This window comes from Protopterus annectens, chromosome 13.part0 (assembly GCF_019279795.1).
Source record: "Protopterus annectens isolate FY-2018-M chromosome 13.part0, PAN1.0, whole genome shotgun sequence".
Lineage (NCBI taxonomy): Eukaryota > Metazoa > Chordata > Ceratodontiformes > Protopteridae > Protopterus > Protopterus annectens.
In genome coordinates, this window is record NC_056747.1 from 977,338,630 (window position 1) to 977,364,799 (window position 26,170).

Below are 26,170 nucleotides of genomic sequence, written 5' to 3' on the forward strand. Positions count from 1 at the left end.
GTTCTATTTTTCTTTAGATTTCCTGTGCATTTATCTACCGCAGGTGACCCCTTCAGTAAAATGTCCAGGCATGCAAAAGCACTAAAATAAAGCATTTCATTCAAGTGATCCTTTTAGTAATGTGTTCAGGTATGCACAAGCACTAAAGTAAAACATTTTACCCAAGAAATCCTTTCAGTAATGTGTCCAGGTATGCACAAGCACTAAACTAAAACATTTCTCCCAAGTGATCCCTTCAGTAATATGTCCAGGTATGCATAAGCATTTAAATAAAACATTTCACCTAAGCGAGCCCTTCAGTAAAATGCTCGAATATGCAGAAGCACAAACTCAGCTCCCCTCACATCTCCATGTTCTGACTGAAACCTGCTGCTTTCTGGTGTAACCCTGGGGTGCTATATACACTTTATATGTAAATAAGTTCATTATAGATTAAGTCTATGAATGGAACTCATGCACATACCTCTAAACCCCCTTAACAGTGTAGTAGCTGACCCCTATTGCTTATGTGTTAATCACGTTACCCATTTCTGATGTGGGGGGGGGGTAAGTTCACAAAAAGTCTTCCTCACTTCCGTAGTCATTTTGAAAGTGCGGGATTTGCATAACCTCGTAATGCTTCTCTACAAAGATCACTGCAAAGCCCTGCACAATGACTACCATAGGTTCATAGGTTCATAGGTTGGTACTAGGCTATCAGCCCTAGGGCCTATACAAGCCTAGCCATAACAATTCCCTGGCTATTTCTTCCCACATTATTTACTTTCCTGGACCCCTGTCTAGCAGGGCGACTGACGTGATCCCTGGGGTGAATTTCCTTTCTCCCATCCAATCGTCAAGGTTCCTCTTGAAGAGGTCCAAAGAGGCACTCTGCTTGACATGTATGGGCAATCTATTCCAGAGTCTGGGGAGTCTCTGGGTCAGGAACCTATCCCTCCAGCAAGTTTTGTTTATTGTGATGACAAGGTTTAGATCCCTGAAGCGTGTAGCTCTGAGGGATTGAGATTTCTTTAAGTGTAGCATGTCCAACAGCTCTGGGTTTGACATGGCCTTGGGTATGTTAAGCAGAGATCGCCTATGAGTAGACGATATGCGACAGAGTATAGCTGGAGTTTTTTAAGGCGGTCAGCGTAGGGCATCTGCTTTAGGCCTGTGATTCTTTTAGTGAGGTATTTCTGAGGCCTTTCCAGTTGTTGCAGATGTCTTGAGAGGTACATACCAAATGGGGCGTTGTATTCTATAATGGGTCTAATGAGGGATGAGTACAGTGGGACAATGACCTCCTTTTTTCTGGATGAAAAGCCCTTCGTGATGAGGTGTGCCACATAGAAGGATTTCCTGACTGTTGTGGCGATGTGGTTATCGAAGGTGAGACCATTGTCCACCTGTGTCCCTAAGTCTCTTATCACACTTTCTGTGTTTAGTGTACTGCCACCTATATGGTAATTCATGGATACATGTTTTTCCCAAAGGGAAAACAATACATTTCTTGGCATTGAGCTTGAGCCCATGGCTCTGGCACCAAGCATCTGTTTCTGTAAGGCCCTTTTGTAGAGTATCCACATCATTTGGGATTCAATAATGGCTCCCAGTTTGCAGTGATCTGCAAACTTTGTTAGCCAGAGTCCCTTAGTGTTGACCTGTACTTCAGAGAAGTAGGTGCCAAACAAGAGCGCCCCAGGACTGAACCCTGAGGTACTCCACTTGTCACTTGTCTGGAGCTGGATTTGGAGTCGGCTACTTTTACAGTGTGGGTTCTATCAGTAAGCCATTTAGCAACCCATTGGGTGACATAGGGATTAATGCCCAACTTAGTAAGTTTATCTATGATTCCAGAGTGGGGGATAGTGTCAAAGGCCTTGGCAAGGTCTAGATAGGCTGTGTGGACCACCTTACCCTTGTCCATGGCTCTGGAGACTGATTCAAAGAAGTCAATCAGGTTCAGGAGACAAGATCGGCCCTTCATAAACCCAAACTGGGTGGGGTCCAGTGTTTGAAGGTTGCCAATGTCTTTGTTTATAAGTTCAATGATAATACGCTCCATGGCCTTGCAGATAAGGCTTGTCAGACTGATGGGATGGTAGTTTCCGGGATCCAAGGTGGATCCACCCTTGTGGATTGGGATAATTGTAGCTCTGCGCCACTCAGTGGGCACGAAACCTGAGGTGAGGCTATGATTAAACATGACACTTAGGTGAGGTGCCAGTTCATATTGTAGTTCATGTAGTACACAGCCTGGGATGTCATCTGGTCCCATGGATGCTGTATTCTTGGCTTTAGAGAGTGCGTTTTGTACCTGTGTGGCCGTTATTACTGGAATTTGGCAATCTTCCGGTATTGAGATGGGCCATTTAGGGGGTGAGAGGGGGGTGAAGTTGGCACTGAATCAATCTGCCAGGATGTTGGCAATATCCTTCGGATCAGTATATTTAATGCCATTCTGTTTTAGCTCAGAGCAGATCTGAGCATTGCCATTTAGATTCTTGACATAGTTATAAAATGCTTTGTGGTTGTCTTTGGAATCTTTGGCAATTTTATTTTCGTAACTAGCTTTGGAGGATTTTATGAGGCATCTCACTTTCTTACTGAGGCTAGTAAGGGAGTTTTTTGCATCCTGGGATTTTCCTCTTGTCTGCAAAAGTTTCTTCCTTTTGTTGTAAAGTTTGTTTATGGCAGGGGACCACCAGATTGGCTTCCATTTTTTGGATGAGAGCATTTTGGTTCTATTTGGGATGGCACGATTCATGCATGAGTGGATGTGCTCATACAGTGCCTTAGTGTAGGATTCAGCAGTTGAACTTTCAGTTCCTGTCTGCATGGGTGTCATGAAGTTTGTCACTTCTGACTTGAGTAGCATGAAGTTGGCTTTGGAGAAGTTTTTATGGTGGTTTCTTTACTGGGGGTGGGATGTGGATGTTAAGGGTGATTAGCTTATGGTCAGACCTGACTAACGAGGGGTGACCATAGGTATGGAGCATTGATTTCCCATGTTGGTAATGACCAGGTCTAGGATATTGGAGCCCTGGGACTATGGATTAGTTGATCCAGGGCATTGGAATTTATGAATTCCAAGAACTGTTGCAAAGGTGTTGGGACATGAGTAGTTTTCCCAGTTAATGGCAGGGTAGTTAAAATCACCCAGTATTAGGGTGTTTGGTTCTATCTTAATATTTTCCAGTATGTTTAGAAAGGTGTAGTGAGAATCTTGGGGTATGGTGGGGATCTGTAGCAAGCTACAATTTGGATTGCAGTCTTACCTAGTGTTAGTTGCACTTGGAGAATTTCAGACACATTGTGTTGGCCAACTAGCCTGGTGGTGTGAATATCCTTGGTGAATATTGACACTCCTCCACCTTTAGTGTTTCGGTCCTGGTTTGGTGGCGAAAAGTGTGGTAAGAGTTGTAGCCTGGTATTGCAGGGTGGTCTCTGGAGCCTTGAACCAGGTCTCAGTTACTGCACAGATATTGATGTTCTCCATTTTAGGAGTGCCTCGAGAGAGTGCATTTTGAGGTTTAGACTTCTAGCATTGAGTAGCATTACCTTCAGATTTTGCATGCTTGTACCTGTTACGGTGGTGGTTTTGTCCTTTGAAGTTTGCCTAAAAAAGGCACTATAGGGGTGGCAAGAGCCTTAGCCAGTAACCTGAATCCCAGGGGCGACAGGTGCAGACCATCTCTGGCAAAGCATCGTGGTCTGTCAATCATGTCATCCCAGGCAGACAGATACTGGATCCCCTTTGAATGACACCATAAACTTAGCCAATTGTTGAAGTCACCACTCTTTATTTAGGCGGAAATGTGAAGTCCTGTGCTTTGTACTGGTTGTGGATTTGGTTTGTTCTACAAAATCCTACTTCCATAAAAATGTCCCACTTTAAACATTTTAAAAAGTGACCACTAAAAACTGAGAATTTAAGGCATTAACTCATGTCTTTCCATTTCTCTGAATCAGTATCAGAGAGTCTATAATAAGTATTCAGCTACTAAACAAGCCTTGTTATCTCATGACATTAACAGGATAAGAAAGCAATTACATAGCTTTGAAAACTTGGATGTTGACAACCAACTGTCTGTCAACACATTGTAAATAAACCAAGAATTCTACAGCAGGGGGATTTTAGGTTTGAGTTAAGTCAATGATGGCGAGGTTATGTGCTTTGCGACACTAGTCTCAATCTCATCAGTATTGCAACCTATGGAGCCCATGACGTATTCGAAGTGGAAACGAGAATCAATTAGAGCACCAGACAGTATGACTGAGCCCAAAACTTTGAAGTAGTGTACAATACACCTGCTACGGTCAGAGTTAGGAACATCATACCCCAACTCCTAATGAAGATGGTGGGTCATCTCCAGTGCTGAAATCATTTAATGCTCACCTAGTCTGTAACAGTATCCTAAGCCATTAAGTTGTGGTCAAGAGGAGGGACAGAGCAACATTGAAGCATAATACATGTAATGGTGCAGAAGAACATCTTATCATGAAACATCATGTCCTGATATACACAGATGGAAACATTGCAAATGAAATATTTCAAGTTCTTAACAAATTAACCATAAAACATCATGATATAAACGTCACAAAAAGTAAATAAAACACATTTATCACAGGAAGGCTTCTCCCACCGTACCATCCAATGTAGAAGCTCAATCCCACTACCCTTGTCTAGAAATATAGTAGCATAGCATTGAAAAAATTGGTGCCCATACCACAGCAGTCGCATTGAAGTATCTACTATATGAGACTTTGCTAAGGTATACACTTTAAATGTCAACAAACCAGGACTTGACAAAATGTGATGCTTCTTTCTGGATCAAGTAACAAGGAGTTGATAAGTGCAGGATAAACTATTTCAGCCAGAAACCTGCAGCAGGGTGCCTAGTGGGTGTGTCAGTGTCAGATAAGTAGCAGTGTGCAGATGGCAGCTGAAAGTGTTACTAAGGTAGCTTACTGTACATCTGTCTGACCTTCTTACCATGCTCCAGCAAGAACAAAAAAATGGGCAGATACCCACAGAGAATCCCTGCTCTTGAAAATGCCTGTTACTGCCTGGAAGACAGCAATTGTTTCTAAGAAGTGTCACCTAAAACACATACTGAAGTATAAGTGTGAGCACACCAACATTCAGGATTTCTTCTCTGCTTGTTACACACGTCTACAAGTTGTAACTACATGGACGTAGTACACACAAAGAAAAACACTCATTACTTTATCTGCCACATTAATAAAGAAATTGCCAATTACACACTTCATTTTTTTTGCCACTAACATGCTGACTGGCATCCTACAATGGGTGCCTGCCAAACTGCCTGCTCTCCTTATGATCCTGGGGTCCATAGACATTTTTTCCTCCCCTGAACTTGGTTAATGTAACTGTAGGCATGGCACAGCAAGCGTTTCTGTGCCCGCATTGAATTTGCCACAACCATGTGTCTCTACAACTGACTTTCAATTCTGTCATGTCTTCAACAAAATGCCTCTGCAGGGAAATGTCCCCCAACCTACAAGTTGAAATCTGGTTGATCTGTCTGAGCTTTCCTCTTGTATCGCTCTTGTTCTTAGTTTGTAAAATAACACAAGATTTATACTGTCGCTCTATTATCTTCGACTCTCTTTTCTCTCTCTTTTCTTCCCTTTCATTTCCCCATCCCTTTCCTCAAAGGATACATTTTTTTCCTGTAGGTTAGTGTTAGTTTTTGATTAACTGTTGGCCTGTTAATGTGAATGCTGTATATAGTGATATTATATGATAATTTAATAATATTACCTGTTGCCTTATTTTGTTTATAAAAGTATGAACTTGTGCATATCATGTCACCTGCTCCATCACCATGTAATACTATGTAAGTCACCCTGTAGCCACTCTTATCAGATTCAGATAGAACAAATAATTCATGTCAGTACAATATTCAGTAAAGACAATAAAAATGAGTAAACAAAGGAAATGAGAAGATTATGTAATTAGATTTATGACACAATTTGTGGACTATGCAGTATGGTATACATAGCATGCATATCATATAAAGTTATGCTTGGAGTGTAAGTGTTGCATGATTTTAACTTCATATGTAGTTATTAGGCTTGCAGTTCAGGAGGATCTATATCACGTTGTCGAACTCTTAAAAGTTTGCATATCATATAAAGTTATACTTGGAGTGTAAGTGTTGCATGATTTTAACTTCATATGTAGTTATTAGGCTTGCAGTTCAGGAGGGTCTATATCACGTTGTCGAACTCTTAAAAGTTCGAACGTCATATGGTCGACACCATATGACTGAACTTTTCAAAATTTCAAACGTTTCAACGTAGATCTCTGTAGAGTACAGAATAGGCAGATTTCCCTTTACTGCATTGTAGTGTGATCTCGGAGTTGGTATATTTAAAGAGTGGGGTGGGGGGTGGGGTGAAGGGGTGCTTGTCCCCCTGCTTAAACCATTCAGGTAAGTTTTTTCTTTGGTTTATTTTTTTTATTACATTTTCGAACTTTTGAAAGTTTGATCAGATGGTGCCGACCATATGACGTTCCAACTTTTAAAAGTTTGATTATGTAATATAGATGCATTCAGGATAGTATTGAGGAGCCTAGCCCAATTTCCTAAACCACTATCTAGATAAGTAACTTGCTCAAGGTCATGTGGTAGACAAGTGAAGGCTGAGGAAGGGAATCAAAACCTGAACCACAGTAAGCAGCTTGTTAACAGCTTGTAGTTCTAATCCTCTCTGCTAACTGCCAAATTTTAGCATACAACTGAGAGGCAGAATGCTAAATGAGCACATAATGGCAACCTTTGAGGAGTTTCTGCATAGCATGCAGTAGAAGGAGTATATGGTAAAATCTTTAATATACTATGCCAACATTTTATATAATTTATGGAATGTATTCATAACACAAAACTGATATAAAACGCAGTGAAAAAAGCAATGACAATTAAATTTGATTGGCTAGCAAACGGTTTTGCGTGCATGTGTGCACGTGTGTGTGTGTTTTATTTTCAAGGAAGATAGAACAGTCACACAATCAGAGAAACTCATTATGCTTTTGATATAATGCATGATCATAATTAATAGTAAATTGCTATTTTTTCTGCTTAAAAATATCAGTTTGTTAATATTAAATATAATAATGTGAGTGGGGGATTTATCTCATGTGCGATTCTTCTTTAATCTTGAGTGCATGTCTTTTGGGTCAATGAAACGTTACATACTGAGTAGTATACTAAAATGCAACATACCTTTCCTCTTGCTCCTTGTAGAGAATAAATATGACTATAGTACAGTATTTATGATAAAAGTTTTTATTTACTGAACCTGGAATTGCTTATAAAAATTTAAAAAAATTTATGTATATAAAAAAAACTATTAACATGCTATATCATTTCATAATACTGTTTAAATGCAAATATTGCTGAAATGCGTTTACAACAAAAAATTACATGGTTCCAAAAATCATTGTTGCTCATTGTAAGAACGAAAGAGAGTAATTAAGTAGAGAAGCAAAGCAGGCAATATGGGATAGATCTTAAAATGCAATGGGCATTTGTTCAAAATTGGTTCCTTTATAAAAGCTTGTGTAATTATTTCATTTAAGTTGTGGTTGTTTAAATGTTTGTTGTCTTCTACTTTCCACGGTGTGCTGTAGTTTCCTTGAAGGTGCAGGATTTGTGTATTTCTACAGAGAAAAAGCAAAGAAAGATAATGTGTTAATGTGGGCCAGAGGGTCGTTTTCATGCTTGGTGTGAATGGAATACTTTTAAGATGTATTCAGAAAAGATGAATTTGCTTCTCAATTAATGTTACCATCTGCTGTTCTTAAAATGAGATGCTCCAATGAATTCTGCAGCAAAAATACAATTATAAACTGAAGTTGGATTTTAACCAGTGCTGTTTGGAAAGTTAGCATAATTCTTATACCAAGTTACACTGCCTACTAAAATGAACACTGCAATGCAGTTCCTATGGTAACCATGCCATCTTATTTTTATGTCATGTTTTGAATTCCCTTGAACTAGAATACAAAATGGAAAGGAATTGGGTGGTGAATTATGACCTGCTTTCTCCTCAAGCAGAAAAATTACAAGCTAGTTAATTACTTCATTAAATACTCATACAAAAGTGCAGACATATATTATTGTATGAAAATAATTGTTCTCCAATTGAAACATAAATACTTTTGTAGGGCGCCAGGCAGAAATGTCAGGCAGTTCTGAATAAAATTCAAAAACTTGATCACAAAACTGTGATTATTGTATTATGTATATTAAGACTGACACTGCAGTATCATAGACAATCCATCTTATTTTAAGCAATCTTAGAGTTAGTCTATGTATGTCTGTGTGTGTGTCTGTATATATATATATATATATATATATATATATATATATATATATATATATATATATAAAGTATCATAGGATCATAGGAAGTTACTAGGCTAATGGCCAGAGGGCCCTTACAAGCCTTGCCAAATGTTATCCTTGTTACCATTATCAGCACCTATTGCCCCTGTCCAAGAGGGACACAGGTGGAAGCCCCTGGGTGAATTTACGGTTACCAATCCAATTATCCAGATTGTGTTTGAAGAGAGCCAATGAGGTGCTCTGTTTGATGTGAAGTGAGAGTCTATTTCAAAGGTGTGGTACCTCGGGTAGACAAATCTTTCCCTCCAGCAGGTTCTATTGATGTCACATACCAGGTTTAAGTCTTTAAAGTGAGTAACCCGTGTGCCATTTGACTTGGAGATGTGCAGCAGTGGGGTCAGAGATCACCTTATATGCAAGACAGACATCGCCTCTGAGTAGTTTGTATGAAACAAAATAAAGTGACAGTAATTTCAGCTGATCCACATAGGATAGCTGCTGGAGAACTAGAATTTTCTTTGTGAGGAACATTTGTGGTCTCTCCAATTGCTGCAGGTGCTTTGAAAGGTACATGCCAAAAGGGGAGTTGTACTCAGTTATTGGCCTAATGAGTCAAGAGTACAGGGAGGTGATAACTTCACATTTTCTCAAGACAATATCCTTACTCACAGGGTGAGCCATATAGAATGCCTTTCTTATCACTCTGGAGACATGGTGATCAAAGGCAAGTTTGCTGTCAGCCTGAGTGCCCAGATCTCACACCAGTGAATGGGTACTTAGGTTATTGCCATTGATATGGTAATTTTCAGTAACATCACTCTTGCCATAAGGGATGATAATATATTTTTTTGCTTTGAGTTTGAGGCCATGACTTTGGCACCAATCATTTGTTTGCGTATGACCTTCTTGAAGGATGTTGACATTGTTTGGAGATTCTATAACCACACCCAGTTTGCAGTCCGCAGCAAAATTTGTCAGCCACAGTCTCTTGGTTTTAGCTTTTACTTCAGAGAAATAGATTCCAAACAGTAGAGGTCCCAGTGGAACACCACTGGTAACGCATCTGCTGTTGGAGGTGGAGTCTTCTATTTTGACTGTATGGTTTCTATCAGAGAACCAGTTCACAACCCACCTTATGATACAAGGGTTAATACCTAGCTGGGTGAGTTTGTCAATGATGCCTGAGTGTGCGATAGTGTCAAACACCCTGGCTACATCTAGTTAGGCTGTATGCACAGATTTCCACTCATCCAGGGCCTTGGTGACTGTCTCAAAGAAGTCCACTAGGTTTAACAGGCACAGTCTCCCTTTGACAAATCCAAATTGAGTAGGGTCAAGTGTTTGGAGATTACCTATATATTTGTTGATAAGGTCCATGATGATTCTCTCCATGGCCTTGCAGGTAAGGCTAGTCAGGCTAATAGGTCTGTAGTTCCTGGGGTCAGTAGAAGCACCACCTTTGTGCAGGGGGATAACAGTGGCTGTTTTCCATTCAGCTGGGATGAAGTTGGTGCTTAGACTGTGATTGAAAAGAGTAGCCAATGGTGATGCTAATGCTTGTTTGAGCCCATGTAGGATGCAGCCTGGGATTTTATCAGGTCCCATTGATACTGTGTTTTTCATCTTAGAGAGGGCATTTATGACCTGCTCTTTAGAGATACAAGATAGGGGACAGGTGGTAGGGATGTCATGAAGTATGTGTGGCAGGGATGGGAAAGGGAAGTTTTCACCAAACCTGTTGACTAGCAGGTTAGCTATGTTCACCGGCTCAGTGTATGTGTTACCATTAACTACCAATTTGGTGCAAATCTGGAACTGGAATTGCCTTTTTGGTTATGGATGTAACTAAAGAACGCCTTATGGTTGTCCTTTGTTGAGGAAGCTAATTTGGATTTGTAGTTTGCCTTGGAGGACTTCACAAGAAGTCTTATTTGCAAATTGAAGCTGAGGAGGGAGTGTCTTCATTTTAGAGACTGCTCCTTCTTACTCGTGGACAGCAGTTTCTTCCTTTTATTGTAAAGCCTGTTTATGGTGGTTGTCCACCAGGCAGGTTTGATTTTCCTTGAAGAGCTTGTTTTGGTCCTAACAGGTACTGCCAAGTCAATGCAGTTATACAGGTGCTTGTATAGGGCATTGGTGTAGAGCTCAGCATAGTTATTGGTTCCGTCTGAGGGGAGAGGTGCAATTAAGCTATTTATACCATCCTGTAAGATGTTATAATCTGCTTTGGAGAAGTTTTTTAGTCTAGTTGCTGCTAGCGGAGGGCCAGGCGTGATAGTTACCCAAGATGAGACTGATTTGTAGTCAGATCTCACCATGGATGAGCTCACAGTGGGGGAACTACAGTGGTCTCCCATATTTGTGAGCACGAGGTCCAGGATGTTGGCGCTGCTGGTGGGGGTGTCAACCAGCTGGTCCAGGGCATTGGAGTTGACAAAGTTTAAGAACCTTTGGGCAGATGAGTTTAAGCATGAGTAAGTCACCCAGTCAATGCTAGGGTAGTTAGAATCACCCAAAACTATGGTGTTATGATGTATCTTGATAGACTCGAGTTGATCCAAATAGGCAGAGTGGATGTCCTGATTCATGGAAGGGGTTCTGTAGCTGGCAATGACTTGAACAGGTGTCCTACCAACAGTAATTGTATCTGAAGTATCTCTGGGGTGTCATACTGTTTGACCAATCTGGAGGTGTATTTATCCTTGATGCATATTGATACACTGCCTCCTTTAGTCTTCTTTCCTTTAGTTTATGGACTAAACATGTGGAAGGAGATGCAACCCAGTATGGCTGGAGTGCTCTTCACAGCCTTGAACCAGGTCTCCATGACTGCACAAATGTCTGCATCCTCCATAGGGAGGACTATTCCAGTGAGTGCAGTTTCATGTTAAGACTCCAAGTGTTTAGCAATATGAACTTGATGTTGTTTTTAGTTGGCATTTTTACATTGGGAGTTTTATCCTTGTGACACTGCCCAAAAAATGCACTATCGGGGTGGCAAGGCCCTTAGCCAGTAGCCAAAATCCCAGGGGTGACAGATGAAAACCATCTCTGGCAAAGCATCCAGGTCTGTCGATCATGTCATCCCAGGCTGACAGATACTGGATCCCCTTAGAATGACACCAAAAACTAAGCCAGTTATTGAAGTCAATTATATTTTCTATTTGTATTGAGACATCATTCTAGGTGAAGGTAAAATGCTGCTTAAGGCTAAGGACATACCTGCCTGAGACACATAGTCTGAGAGCTCAATCATATCTGTCTTCATATAGTCCAGAGAGGTACATCTCAAGTCATTCACACCAACATGGACTATGACAGAGTCATAACGGTACCTGTAGTTGAGAGACTTGAGTGCATATGTGATATGGCAGATGGTGGCACCTGACAGACAGCTGACCATGACCTTCTCCTTATCCAGCCTGGTGAGAGGGACATCTGTGTGTCTCATAATGGACTGTCCTATGGCTAATATGTCAGGTTTAGTGTTTAGCCTTATGGGATGACAGGTGAGACATTGGCACATGAGCTATTGTGTGTATTATTTTCTGCAGAGGAAGTATTACATGTAGTGTGCTTGTGTTTGTGTTTGGGAGGACTTTGGGGTTTGGGTAAGTTTGTGGTGAGGACCTTCGCATATGTAGGTATGTGTGATGTGGTTTCCGGTGGAGTAGGTGGTGAAGTGTGCATGCTGACAACCCACTCAGTGTCAGACGTATTGAATGGCATGTAAGAGAACATTGATTCAAGATTTTTAATATAGTTGTATCTCCCACATGTTGAGTTTGGGTGGACTAGAAGTAGAGGGTTGTCTGTGTACATGAGGCAGTTGCTACACTGCCTCAGGATGCCCATGTTAACCAAGCTAGCTGGAGAAATTGTGGGAAATTGCCCGTTCATAGTGCTAGGTGAATTTATATGGTCAGAAACAGGAATATGGTGGGAAAGGGGTCACACTTAGAAATATCTATTGGGTGAGTTGTGTTAATACCTCAGAGGTTAGGCTTAATGCTACACTAGTAGGTAAAGTGGGGCCTCAGAAAAACACTTGAGGCCATTATTACAATGGGGTGCTTACACAGCTTCACTAGTACTACCTCTTTGCCCAGAAATGTACTAAAGATGAAGAACTACACTGTTGGGATACAGCTGTATCTAAGGGAAAAATTGTCGAAATTATCTGTCCGGCTATGGTGCACAATTGAGTGGCAGTCTGCAGTGCTGCTCTATGAGCAAACAAGCAGAAACCCACTCAAGGGTGGGGATTAAATACCAGAAGGTTAAAGAAGGTTAAGACCTTAAACAACTTTAAAAAAGCTCAAAAGAACCAATGAGATAGTTACTCCAAGCCCAAGACCAGCCAACCTTTACCAGCCAGGGACCAATCAATGATCCTGTCACTAGAGTGCAGAAGGGCCCTTTCTAATCCAAGATGGCCTGGAAAATGTGCTCAGAACAAACAGCCACTACAAACAAACAACCAGGTCCAGAAATAGCAAACCTGAGTCTGGACTATGTTACAGCTACTAGATGCACTGTTTTAGGCAGAAAACACTACATAAATGTTTACCACAGCATAAAAACAGCAGTGAGACACCAAATAAAAGTTTTAAACAAAAATAGAGCAAGGAGACTCTAGAGAATGCTTTTAACTGCAAACAAATCAGTTGTATGATATACTCCTTGGCAGGAAAGATACAATATACAAACAGATGCTTAACAAATGGAGAACATTTCCAGTTAATACCTTTCAAACAGTGAAAATGGTTAAAAAAGCTTTACATATACTGAAAACAGTCCCTAAAATGATTTAACAGGCCCAGTAAGGCAGCACAACAGAGCAGTTTGTTTATAGTAATAAAATAGAGTAAAAAAGTTGGCAGCAGACAATAAAAAGTGCAATAAATGGTAAGAATAAGCAATAAATAGTAAAAATAAGCAATAAAACAGGCAACATATGTTTTTTAGGAAGCTCAGAAGCCTTTAGCCATCTGAAATTTCAGCACAGAGTTGTGGTTGTGTCCCTCCTCTGTTCAGCTCAGTATGAACTCAGTATGCTTTCTACTATGAGTAGACAAATCAAATGCACCAATGACTAAAATCTCCAAATGGCATTCACCAAAAATATCTTGCCAAAAAGTGTTTTAAGTGTATTTGCAGAGGGCAAGTCCCCTTCACCCTCCCAATGTGGGAGTTAAGCCCCTACCCCCATCCAAACTTATGTATACCAATTCCACAGTTGTACCAACTCAAAGAAGGGGAAATTCCCCCAAAAGGGAATCACTTCTGGCACAACTCATCTAGAGTAATTTCTTATGGGGGAACAAAGAGCATTGTTGAGTTAAACCTTCGGCAGTTGAAGCTTGAGAGTTCAAATTTCATCCACCAGTAGGTTACCTTCATTTGAGCAAATGTATGTTTGTTTGAGAAATGTAGGGTGTGATTTAATGTTGACAGCACGGATGGCCAAATGGTAAATATGTCAGTGGTCCAGAATGTCACTGCATGTAAGTGAGTTTGGGGTGTTGAGAGTGCGTGTGTGTGTGTGTGTGTGTGTGTGTGTGTGTGTGTGTGTGTGTGTGTCTGTGTGTGTATATGGGTGTGTGTGTGCATGTGCGTGTGTGTGTGTGTGTGTGTGTGTGTGTGTGTGTGTGTGTGTGTGTGTGCGTGTGTGTGCGTGTGTGTGTGTGTGTGTGTGTGTGTGTGTGTGTGTGTGTGTGTGTGTGTGTGTGTGTGAGTTAGGGTGTGGGTCAGGGATGAGGGAAGGATGGATGTGTGTTTGTGCAAAAATTTGTGCAATTTAGAATAAGGGTTAGGTTAGAGGATAGATGTGTTGTTTGTGTATGTTTGTTTGTCTGAGTCTGTCTTGTGTAGTGGCAGTGTTATGGAAAGGTTTTAATGATAGTAAGGTTTAGGTTTAGGATTGGGGGAAGGGGGAGTGTTAGGGTTAGGGTTAGCACCCATTGCTAATGTGGTGCAGGGGGCCTTACACAATAATGGTTTATTTATATTCAAAAAAGAGCATGCTGATAGGACAAACCAGTGTGCTCTTTGTAAGTCCAGAGTTCAAAATGGGAGAGGTTCTGTTAACTAATATTCTCTGTACTGCTAGTGGAGAATTGAAAACATTAATCAGTAATAACTGCTCCATGGGAAGAATAATGCAACATATTAAAAAATGTACAATTTCAGAGCAGAGAACGTTTCGCCAAGAAGCTCCACTGCAAATCTCTCACCTCCTAAAACTAAGGTCTCTCATTATTTATTGATTTAATTCCTCAATTGTATCCCATAAAACCACAACATTTATCAAGAACAGATAAAAAATGTGAGGCAAACATCTCTGTATTCTGCAAAAATGCATACAATTGTATACAACTAACTCTCTACAAAATATCCAACGCCAAAAAAAAAAAAGTAGCAGTAGCAGTGTACTGAATGTACTGTGTAGTCATAGAGTATGTGCAGTACATATCTAGGATGCCTCAGACTACTAAAAACTGGTGGAAGAGCATTAAAGTCCTATTATGTAATGACATTAAATGATGTCATTGTATAATTGCAATAATCCTCTCCTGTGTTTGGGTAACACAGGATTTACCCACATTTGCCTTTGTTTAATCACTCAGGCTTCCTCTCATGATCAGACAGTGCAAACCATGGGTAAATCCTATTATCCATACCCAGTTGTGGATTGTTGTTAAATTATCCTTGAGAATAAGTCTGGTCACAAACAAAAGTAAAGGAACAGAAATCCCTGTGACTGTTCCTACTGAAGGTAAATTATACAGCTCTCATATTCTCTGTACTTCTTGGCACAGAAGTGAAAATCAACAACACGTTGTAACAGAAAATGTGACCCTTTCACATACCACAATACTGCTCCTCAGAGGAAAATAATACATCAAAATTAGGAGTGTACAAATTTTGTATCCTAACGAAAGTAACAACATGTACACTCCTAACCAAACTCTTAAAAAAAGTGTCAGCAAGTACACCATATCAGATCTGCTGTGCAGGTGTTACATGTACACTGATGTATGCATGGATAGTACATGAATATTTCACAACTTAGATGCTAAAGATGGTGACAAGAGATGGAATGCAAATAAAATTCTGTAATAAAATATTTGAAAAAACAAGATATTTCTGTGTGACAATCAGGTCATTATTGTGACACAGAAGGATAACACTGTTAAGATATTTCCATTAAGAAGTAAGTCTTACAGTGGCCAAGATGATGAACAGTTAGTAGCGCAAAATTTTTGCTCTGCTTCTTCTAGTTATTCTGACAGAAATATGCTTTAAAGATTGAAAGATTAATTTGCATGATTAATTTTTTTATCTAAATTAATTCTGTAATAATAAGTGAAAGAAAAATCAATTTTTTGTGATTTTTCTAATTCACTATTTTGTCAGAAGCTTTATAAACAGTTTTTAGACATAAGCCACTCTAAAATTTCTTCTCAGGGGAGTTTGATGAAGAAGGAACTACAATCTATTCTTAATAGCATCCAGGATCTTTCAGTTAAAATGGATAAGCTTGAGATTAAATGGACAATATAAAAGAATCTATAAGAAACAACTGGATTTATTAAATGAAGTTATTAAGAAACAATCCGTTCAGATATCAACAGAAGAATCTGTAAATGACTTGGATGGAAAGCTGACTGAAAATGAAAATAATGTTGAATTAATCCTAAAACAGAATACTTTGCTTTTGGGAAAGGTAGAAGACCTGGAGAGTAGATCTAGAAGGAATAATACCAGGATGCATGGAATACCAGAGGAAGAAGGAGACAACATGATTCAGTTTTTAAACAACCGGTTACCTAAAATTTTGAATTTACCAGAAGCATTTTCTTTTAGCATTGAGAGACCCCATAGGTCTTGTTCAAATTTGTTTCTAAAAGAAAATCCAACTTCTCCAAGATCAGTTATTTTTAAACTCCTTTCAGGTCTAGGCAAAGATCTGGTATTAAAGAAACTTGGTCAAATTCTCCAATAAAAAAGAAAGAAAACAATATATGATTTGATAATGATTATTCTTCCTTAGTGATTTCAAAAAGAAAAGCTTGCATCCCATTTATTAAGAGTTTAAAGAAGTTGAACATCACCTCTCAACTTATCTTCCCAGCAAGAGTTAAGATTTTTCATACTGTAGGACAAAAAGCCTTTAACACACTTGAAGAACCTTTGGAGTTTACACAGAAGAAAAATATTTTGGATAAATCTGAAGAAATGGATTTGTCTTTGACTAGTTTAAAGAGGCAAGCAACTAGAAATGGGTGGACAACTAAAGAAAAAAAAACAGCAAAAAACTTAAAGTGATGATTGAGTCTATTTTATGTCTGTATTGATATTTTTCTCTAGAATACTGCTTTAATCTTCTTCTTGTGAATATCACACATCACAAAGGTACAATCTTTTTATTTATTTGAGTGAGTTTCTTAAAAACAAAAGATAACTATTTATTTCCTGTAATATTATTAAACTTTCCAGCAGAAGTGGTTAGGGTCTAATGGAACAGCTTGTTTTCAGCTTCAGCATTAGTCATTTATTTTTAAATCTTCACATTAATATAAGTTGTTTTCATATTAATTATATATTTTAGTAGGTATAATTATCATAAAGATCAGGATGGTACCTGAGTAAATGAGCTGCTTTTCACTAGGATTTTTCTGTTTGTTTATCTGCAACAGTCTTTTAGAAATACAGCTGTCACTTTGAATTGTAGTAGTTACTTAGAGATGTGCTTTTTTTCTTAGGTAGATTATTAATGATCTTGATTTGCTTAGTATTTATATTGGCATTGCTGGTGGATTTTAGTGTGCCCTTATGTAATATTATTAATAGCTACACTTTAAATGACCATTTTAGAATTTGTGGTATTTTAAACTGCATGAACAGCTTTTACTTAATTCACGGCTTGTCTTTTGCAATTGAGAGCCGTATTTCAAGTTAAAAACAACTGTTAAAATATATTTTTCCACTTTATGTCCTGTTATTGTTAAAATAATGTTGTTTAAAAGAAGCCACAAGCTTGCTTTTATGCATCACAGCAGACCAGCTTCATTTTGGATCCATCATGGCAGAAGCGCTCCGTGACCTTTGAAGTTTAGAGAAACAGGAAGAACATGCTTTAGAATGTTCAAACGAGCAAAAGTGAAGAAAACCCAAGTAAATAGTACTTTTTTTCTTTTAATGATTGGTTTCTTTGATCATATAATAAGCTGCATTTTCATGTTTTCTTTGTATATTGAAATTCTAAACGAGTATTTCATACTTTTTTTGGATTATTTAAAAAGTTTGATTGAAATATATATATAATCACTAGTACATGGTTAGCATAGTTTTTGAATTTATTATTTTAATAAATATGGTAGGAAAATAGGTTATTATAAGTGAATTAAAGTATTTTACAATTTTAGGATACATTTTTAAACCGCTTTATTTTGTACTAGTTTAAATATTTTAAATATTAGAGTGTTAGTGTATTTCTTTTATGGACTTCTTATCATTTAGTTGAGGTTTTATGTTTTAATGATTTTTTTTTCAAAACAATAACCCCTGGATTCAGCAAACCCTGCATGGCATGCAGGACTAGTGCAGGAGCTCCATCAGGCAATATGTCTGCCATGCGATCCATGAATAACCTGTAGGGACGTGCATGAGCGCTCCTGCACTAGTCCTGCACCGATTCAGCCCCTGTATGCAAATTTCCCCATTTGGAGGAGAAATACATGCAAATTAGGTGAATTTGCAATCCAGAAAGCTGGAAACTGGCCGTGCAGGACTAGTGTAATCTGCAGAAATGTACTCTGCCAGTAACGGAGTACATTTCTGCAAACTACAAAACTGAGCCATGACAGCTCCAAATAAAGGGTGGACATCATGTAGAAAGCATGCCAATGGCCAACTATAACACCATTGGCATGGAAAACAGTTGGAAAAATAAAAAAATCAACCTTTATTTTTTTTTAGCCAATCTCGGCTGTTTAAGCATAGGGCAGTGGTGCGCAAATGGAATTGGGTAGAAAATAAGAAAAAAAAAAACATAAAATAAGCATTCTAACCAAAATTACTATTTTTCCATTATACTCAATGGCAGGCAGAAGACAACATGGCCAGTGAATAGTGGTTGCTAAAGGGGAGGTGCAGTGCAGGACATGTAACTATGCATCAGCAGGCAATCCTATGCAAATGAGGGGAATGATACTGAATCCCAGATTTCCCCTGCATGCTAGTCAGCACCCAACAGTATAAGAGCAGGAATAGCTTGGTGCAAGCCTAGGAGTTAGCTGACATCATAGGGGTGTGTGTCAGGCATACTGTAAGCGGACTGGAGCCCTGTGGCTCGGGTTTGGCCTTAGGTAAGCAAGGGGGTGTGTCTAAGACTGCCTAGCACTCTTTACATTGCCTAAGTGGGTGTGCATGCCGCGCACCGGGTTTTAAAGGAAGAAAAAAAAGTAAACTAGGAAATAACAGCTCTGTGCATATTTGAGCACTGTGTTTGCGTGGCACACCCCCGGGCTTAAACAGGAAGGCAATGGGAAGGGAAAACAGTTGTAGGAAGGTAATCTAGGAAAACTAGCATAGCTGGCAGATGAAATGTATCAGAATCAGCCAATTACACAGGCAGAAGACCAGCCTAGAACACTACTTTAAACTATGCAAATACCTTTCCCTCTATTTTTTCCCACATACTCTACACCACCGGTATATACAAGTGGGGAACTTTTAACCAACAAAACAACAAAATGATAGGGGCTGCAATAGCTATCATACAACAACATGTGGAAGAGGCTGAGGGTGGTGAGGATGTGAATCCTGTCAACCAACCCACAGTGAGGAGACGGAGAAGAGTCTACAGACCCAGTGTAACCTACCAGGGGCTACATGAGCTGGAAATACTGGAGTGCTATAGGGTGGACAGGGACCTCCTACAGCAAATTGTTGAGCTGTGCCAGCCACACCTGACACACAGAACTAACAGAGGGGAACCCATCCCAGTGGATACCAAGGTATGTGTAGGCCTAAGAATACTAGCTACAGGTACCTTCCAAAGGCCAACTGGGGATATGATGTGGATCTGACAGTCATCAGCTTCTAGGGTACTCCACCAGTTCCTGGATGGCATATCAGCACATGCCGGTGAGCACGTATATTTCCCCAACACCTGTGAGGCGTTGACCAGCAATATGTATCTGTTCAGTAAAAACAACAACGTAAGCATTCAAAACCAAATACCAGTAATCCAAGAGAGAATGCTTCATGACAAGTGATTCCACCAAAAATAATTTCAAAAATGTATTCGTAAACACAGCCACATTAACGCATTTAAATACAACCATTAGAATTTGCGTTTTCGTCTCAACAAGTGGGACTTCATCAGATGACAACAAATAATACATTCCTTAATTAAATACTCTAATTCAGGTGTAATTGATTCCTTTTACCAATGGGGATAGCTTTCAAAATTTCAAATAGACAAATCAGAACAATTTTAACTACATAAATATTAATGTTGGTACTGAATAATTTATTTGTTAAAAACAAATTAGTTAAAAACATTATATTTGGTTTGCCGGTGAGCACGTATATTTCCCCAACACCTGTGAGGTGTTGACCAGCAATATGTATCTGTTCCACTAAATAGCAGAATACCCTGGGGTAGTGAGTGCTATAGACTGCATGCACATATGCATCAAAGCACCACCCAGTGAGTGAGGTAGGGTCTACATCAACCGTAAGGGCTTCCCCTCCATCAACTGCCAGGTCATGTGCAATGCCCAGGGGATAATAATGAATGTGTGTGCTGGCTGTCCTGGAAGCTATCACGATTCCCATGTCTGGCATCTGACACAGCTGTATCAGAGATTTACCAATGGGGACATCCCTCATGGTCACCTACTGGGGGATGCTGGTTACACACTGGAGCCATGGCTGATGACACTTATCAGAAATGCACATACACCCGAACAGGTACTCCATAATGAGGCACATGCACAGACCAGCATGTGTTTGGGATGCTCAAGTCATGGTTCCAGTGCCTGGACACATCTGGTGGAGCCTTGCAGTACTCACCAGCTACATGTACTCAAATTGTCATTGTATGTGCCATGCTACACAATATGATCCTGTGGAAACAGCTGCAGCAGAAACAGCATAGGGCAGGGCCACACAGCCGCCCTCCACTGCCAAGGCCTGCACAGGCACAGAGTGACTCGTAGGAGGAACAACCTGAGAATGCCCCAGTAGGCAGAAGGAGGCATGACAGTATGCCCTGGCCTTGGCAAAGAGGCAATGCATAGCACATACACTGACACAGGAGGGACCCAGGGAATGACACCTCACTCTGACTCATACAGTAAAAGGGATGCCAAACATGACACTACCTGTGCTCAACCATGTGTAGGGAGTGTACTATGTGCATCCAACTTAGGCAGCCCTTCAGCACCACCCTCAATACTGGCACACCCACAAGGTAAGTCACTCAACTTACCAATTGCTGAATGTAGTAGTATGTGTTGTTACCTGTCTCTATGGTATGGATGTGAGCATGCAAGGGAATCGGGTGGCTGAATGTGATGCCAGCAGATAGTAGACACCTATAGTGGCAGCATGAGCTCTGTAACAAATACGGGTGTCACCATAGTAGCAAGTACTACACGTGGTGACAAAACCCACTGCAGGAAATGTGCTGGGCCACATGTGTGTCCATATGACACACACATGCCAGTCAGGGAGGTTCACATACCCAACAGCAGTCACAGCCAGCAGGAGAGGTGTAGACAAACACAAATAAAGGCTGTGCTAAGGCCACTGAATGATGCCTGTGGGTAAGCTCCCCCCCAGCCTACACAGACAGACTACATCAGGTCAGGCAGTGGGATGTTAGTTCTGAGGGGTAGGAAGTCAGAAACTAATATATAGTTCAATTAAACATAAGACCTGTAGTACACTTACATGCCTCTAGTCAGCATGATAGGTTAGAAAACAGAATGAAATGGAGTACCTGACATACCAGTACAGACATAGCAAATGTGTACAAGTGTCAGGTGTGCCCCCAGTCCTGTGTAGCAATGTAGAAACAGTCAGGTGTGCCCCCCAATCCTATGTAGAAATGCAGTAATAGGTGTGACCCCCCCAACACTACTTAGACATGTAGTAACATTTAGATGTGTCCCCCCCAATCCTATGTAGAAATGTAGTACCAGTCTGGTGTGCCCCACCAATCCAATGTACACACTTGTAACAATCAGGTGTGGCCCCCTATCCTATGTAGAAGTGTAGTAACAGTCAGGTGTGCCCCCCCAATCCTGTGCAGCAATGTAGAAACAGTCAGGTGTGCCCCCCATAGCCTATGTAGACATGTAGTAACAGTCAGGTGTGCCCCCCCCCAATTCTATGTAGAAACATAGTAACATATATATGTAGGTATAATACCAGTGGAGCACAGATGCCCAGAGGTGGCCAAGGTATCATGATAGATTGAGTAGCAGCAGATGAGAGTTCCAAATATTGAGGTGATAGATATAACAAAACTGTATATCAGAATAGAAAACCGGAACACTGTTGTTGAACCAAAGTTGTTTAAACAACTTTGGTTCAACAACAGTGTTCCGGTTTTCTATTCTGATATACAGTTTTGTTATATCTATCACCTCAATATTTGGAACTCTCATCTGCTGCTACTCATACCCTTATTTGGGTCTCAACGAGTGAGTTGTTGTGGTTTTTGTTCTGTGTCTTCACTCGTACCATCTATATATTGTTTTTATCATGATAGATTGTAGCATTTGCACAATATGCAGATATGTGTATGTTAGGTTGGTGTGTGTGTCATATTGTGTGAGAGTGGTCAGTATGTATGCATGTTGAGGTATGACCTGGTGCTCATTTCCCACTACTGCTGATGACAGGGCGAAGTCCTCACAACTGCAGTGCCAAAGACAATTCCCACCAGTATAACACATGCTAGCAGTAAGCCATTGCAAATGTATGGTGGTAATATGGGTCACCATCTGAAAGATTGACATGGCATGGCTGTTGGGCTAGATATACAAGCAATACACTGGGGAAAGTACCCCAGACATACAGTATATAATGTGTAACTGTGAAATGGACTCACCCTTGGAATTGTACATACAGGTATGCATCACATTATCTTGGCCTGTAGTAGAGGATACCTGTGTCATCTGCCCAAACACTTGCAGATCACAAAGGGGGTAAGACTGGTGTATTGGGAAATAGCTGATGTACCTGCACATGCCAGCATAACTGGAATGCCCCATGCATATCTGTGCATCAGATGCAAGTAGTGTCCCTAGCAAACATGCACCAAGCTCACCCAAACACCACCCACAGGTACCTCTCTGGTTGTATCCCTGCTGTTGGGAATGGGTACAATATGACCCCACCTATATATATGGCAATAGCGAAAGAATGCAGCATGCAGTGCAGGTGTCCCATGCAGGAGTGCCCCTAGCCATAGGTAGCACCCTGCCAGCATCCACACCACCTGATCAAGACTGATAGAAAGTATTGACCTAAACACCTAGGACACCTATCCAGTCACCCCAGGGGAATATACTGTATGGTGGTCTGAGACTGTAGGACTGACAGAATGCAATGTCCTGCCACAGCTGGCCCACATCACCACCAAATGGCCAACAGGCCTCTTGCAAAGGCATGTGTCTCATACGTACTGCCAATGCATGTTATGTCATGGACACCCAAATAACAACATAACACACTCCACATAAGCCATATACAAGGCTATGTGGACAAACCACAGTAACATGTCCACCATGTCCCACTGCATGAACTGTGGACTAACTCCAAAACACAGCTCTGATGAGGTGATAACCTTAGTGAAAGTATCAGAGAATGTATGCATAATGTATGGAAGAGGATAGAATAATGGGGGGGGTGGGAGCATGGGCAACATGGAATGTGCAAGGTCCGACACAGCTGTGTGCATACACTATCCCTGGCTGCAAACACATACATGGGTGACTACAAACCTGTCCATACACCACAATAGGGATAATGTCCTGACTCATTGCCCCTGCCTCTAGGTAACCTGTGTGACTCTGTACAGCTGTGAAGTATTGTCACAGCAAAATAAGGCCATACTGTCATGTCGATGGATGTACAAGAATGGGATCTTCTGTCAGCACTGTACCAAGGTGCTGAACCGGATACACAGACCCAGAAGCAAGTGTCTGCAGCTCCCCCTCCAGAATGGCAAAACTTACCATGAATATGTAGGCATCTGCCCACAATATCGGACACAGCTGCAGTCACCCTTGTCCCCAGGACATCACTGTGAGCAAGAATGTCCACCTGGCAGTACATGAGGACATAAAACATCGCAGTCTATAACAGTACACATGTCTGAATATCTCTGCTAACACCAGTACCATGTAACAGAAGCAGCACAGACACAATCACCTACAGTACACACTATCCCCTGCACAGTTTGTCCCCATATTGCCAAATGATCTACGGATACCCTGCAGAAACAGTTTGCTACCTGTAGGTGTACAACACAAAGGTCAACACTGGAGTACAAACTACCTGGAATGGATCCACACAATCAATACAGAAGGGCATACTGGACATGCTGACACACTTAGAGAAATGAAGGCAATGTCAGACAACAACATACTGAAAGGTCATACTGGGCATCCTCACAACACTTAAACAAATGAAGCACATTTCTGCAAACAACAGTGGACCATACATATCTGACAGTTACAGATGTTAGTGCATACACTCCTCAGTATGCATCAGTCATGCTTGCCACAAACATTGGATAGGAATACAGACATATATCCAAGGACAACACACTATAATAAGCCAAAAGTAGACATACATAGATGTGTGGAAGAGAGAGTGACTGTGACAAAGAGCCATCCATCATGATGCCTGTCCCACCCAGCACACAGCCAAATGGCTACAACCACATGATGTGTAAATGTCACTCACTGTAGAGAATAGGCACCGGTATTCTTCAGCATTACAGACTATGTGGTGCATGTGCTAGCTGTGCAACATGACTGTACAAGGCAGTAGTCACCTAGCAATTGTATACAAGTACCTGTGGAATATAACACTGCGTGTGCCCGCATGTGGCGTGTCAACCTCTAGATGAATGGGTTATGGGCCATGCACACACTCTGCCCTCCCCATAGCCCTACTATGATAAGCCTGCTGATGTCATCCACTTTGAAATATACCTTTGGGAATGAAATAGCCTAGTAATCTCTGTGGCGCATCCTAAAACTGAGTAATGCTGTAGTGTGATAAACTAGTTAGGTAGGAGTTCTAATCCCAGACATGGCAACTGTGTGTGTCTCTCTGTCTAGGGCAAAATGCTTTTTAGGCTAGTCACTCTCACTACAATTCAAATGCCCTACTTTGGCAAGGCTGCTGATGTCATTCACTGTGAAATACACCTTTGGGAAAGGTGTAGCCCATTAATCTCTGTGGTGCATCCTATAACTGTGTACTGCTGTAGTGTGATAAACTAGTTAGGTAGAAGTTCTAATCCCAGACATGGCAACTGTGTGTTTGTGTCTCTATGTACAGAGCAATGTTTTTTAGGCTAGACACACTCACTACAATTCAAATGCTCTACTTTAGCATGGTTGCTGATGTCATTCCTTTGGGAAAGGTATAGCGCAGTAATCTCCATGGCATGTCCTATAATAGTCTAATGCTGTAGTGTGATATAGAGATCTGGTAGGAGCTCTAGTCCCACACATGGGAAGTGTGGATGTTTGTGTGTGTGTTTCTTTGTTTATGTAGGAAGTGGTACATTTTAGGCCTGTCACACCCACTACAGATCAAATGCCCTACTTTAGCAAGGCTGCTGACGTCATTCACTGTGACTACACCTTTGGGAAAGGTGTAGCCCAGTAATCTCCATGGCACGTCCTATAACAGTGTAATGCTGTAGTAAGATCTAATACTTTAATAGGGATTCTATTCCCACACAAGGCAAATGTGGATGTTTCTGTGTGTGTGTTTCTATGTCTGTGTAGGGAGCAATGCTTTTTAGGCTATTCACATTCACTGCAGGTCAAATGCCCTACTTTGTCAAGCATGTTGATGTCATTCACTGTGAAATACACCTTTAGAGAAGGTGTACTCCAGTAATCTCAGTGGTGTATCCAATAACTGTGCAGTACTGTAGTGTAATAAACTAGCTAGGCAGGAGTTCTAATCCCAGGCATGACAGGTGTTTCTGTGTTTGTCATTTGTATCCTGTGTGGAGGTGGCTGTGAGTGTGTAACAACTGGACTCATTGTGGAGTGGATTTTGCAAATTTCTTATATGGTGGCCCTAATATATGTCACAATGTCCACCTTACAGGGATAACAGATGTGAAATAGCTGAGAGGCTGGGGTGCCAATCCATACCTCTACATGTGACATCAAGGTCTGGTGAACAAAGTTAGAAACCCTTGTATTACCCAGAGAACAGTATCAACCCATGTATCATACTCAAGCACACTTGCCTATGCAACAACCGCTATGTTGGTAGTACCCTGTATATTGCCCACAGATAGTAACCATGGTGTGATTGCAGTGGACTACAGAGGGCATGACACCCTGTACATCAGTCTAATAGACATGTACATGCAGACAGTGCACCTTCACTATGTTCCCCACTGAACACCTGCAACACCTGTGTTGCCATCAAATATGACCCACAAAATACATAACATGCTTTAAACACATGCCCTGTATGGACGGATGCCACTGACACCAGTGAATACCTGTATCATGCTATCAATGTAG

The 26,170-nt window shown here is 40.8% G+C and overlaps 1 protein-coding gene across 6 annotated transcripts in view; it reads right to left on the bottom strand.

Annotated features, from left to right (window-relative positions):
- LOC122787886 (junction plakoglobin-like) overlaps window positions 1-26,170 on the bottom strand; it is an 803,785-nt gene that overhangs the window by 220,531 nt on the left and 557,084 nt on the right. For 2 of the 6 annotated variants that reach the window (XM_044054808.1, XM_044054809.1), the window contains one exon: window positions 7,142-7,669. The exons of the other annotated variants lie outside the window; for them this stretch is intronic. In XM_044054808.1, coding sequence (XP_043910743.1) covers window positions 7,617-7,669 — 53 coding nt within the window. In that variant the 3' untranslated portion in view covers window positions 7,142-7,616. Of the gene's footprint in view, window positions 1-7,141; window positions 7,670-26,170 lie in introns of those variants that run through there. 6 annotated transcript variants of the gene reach the window in all.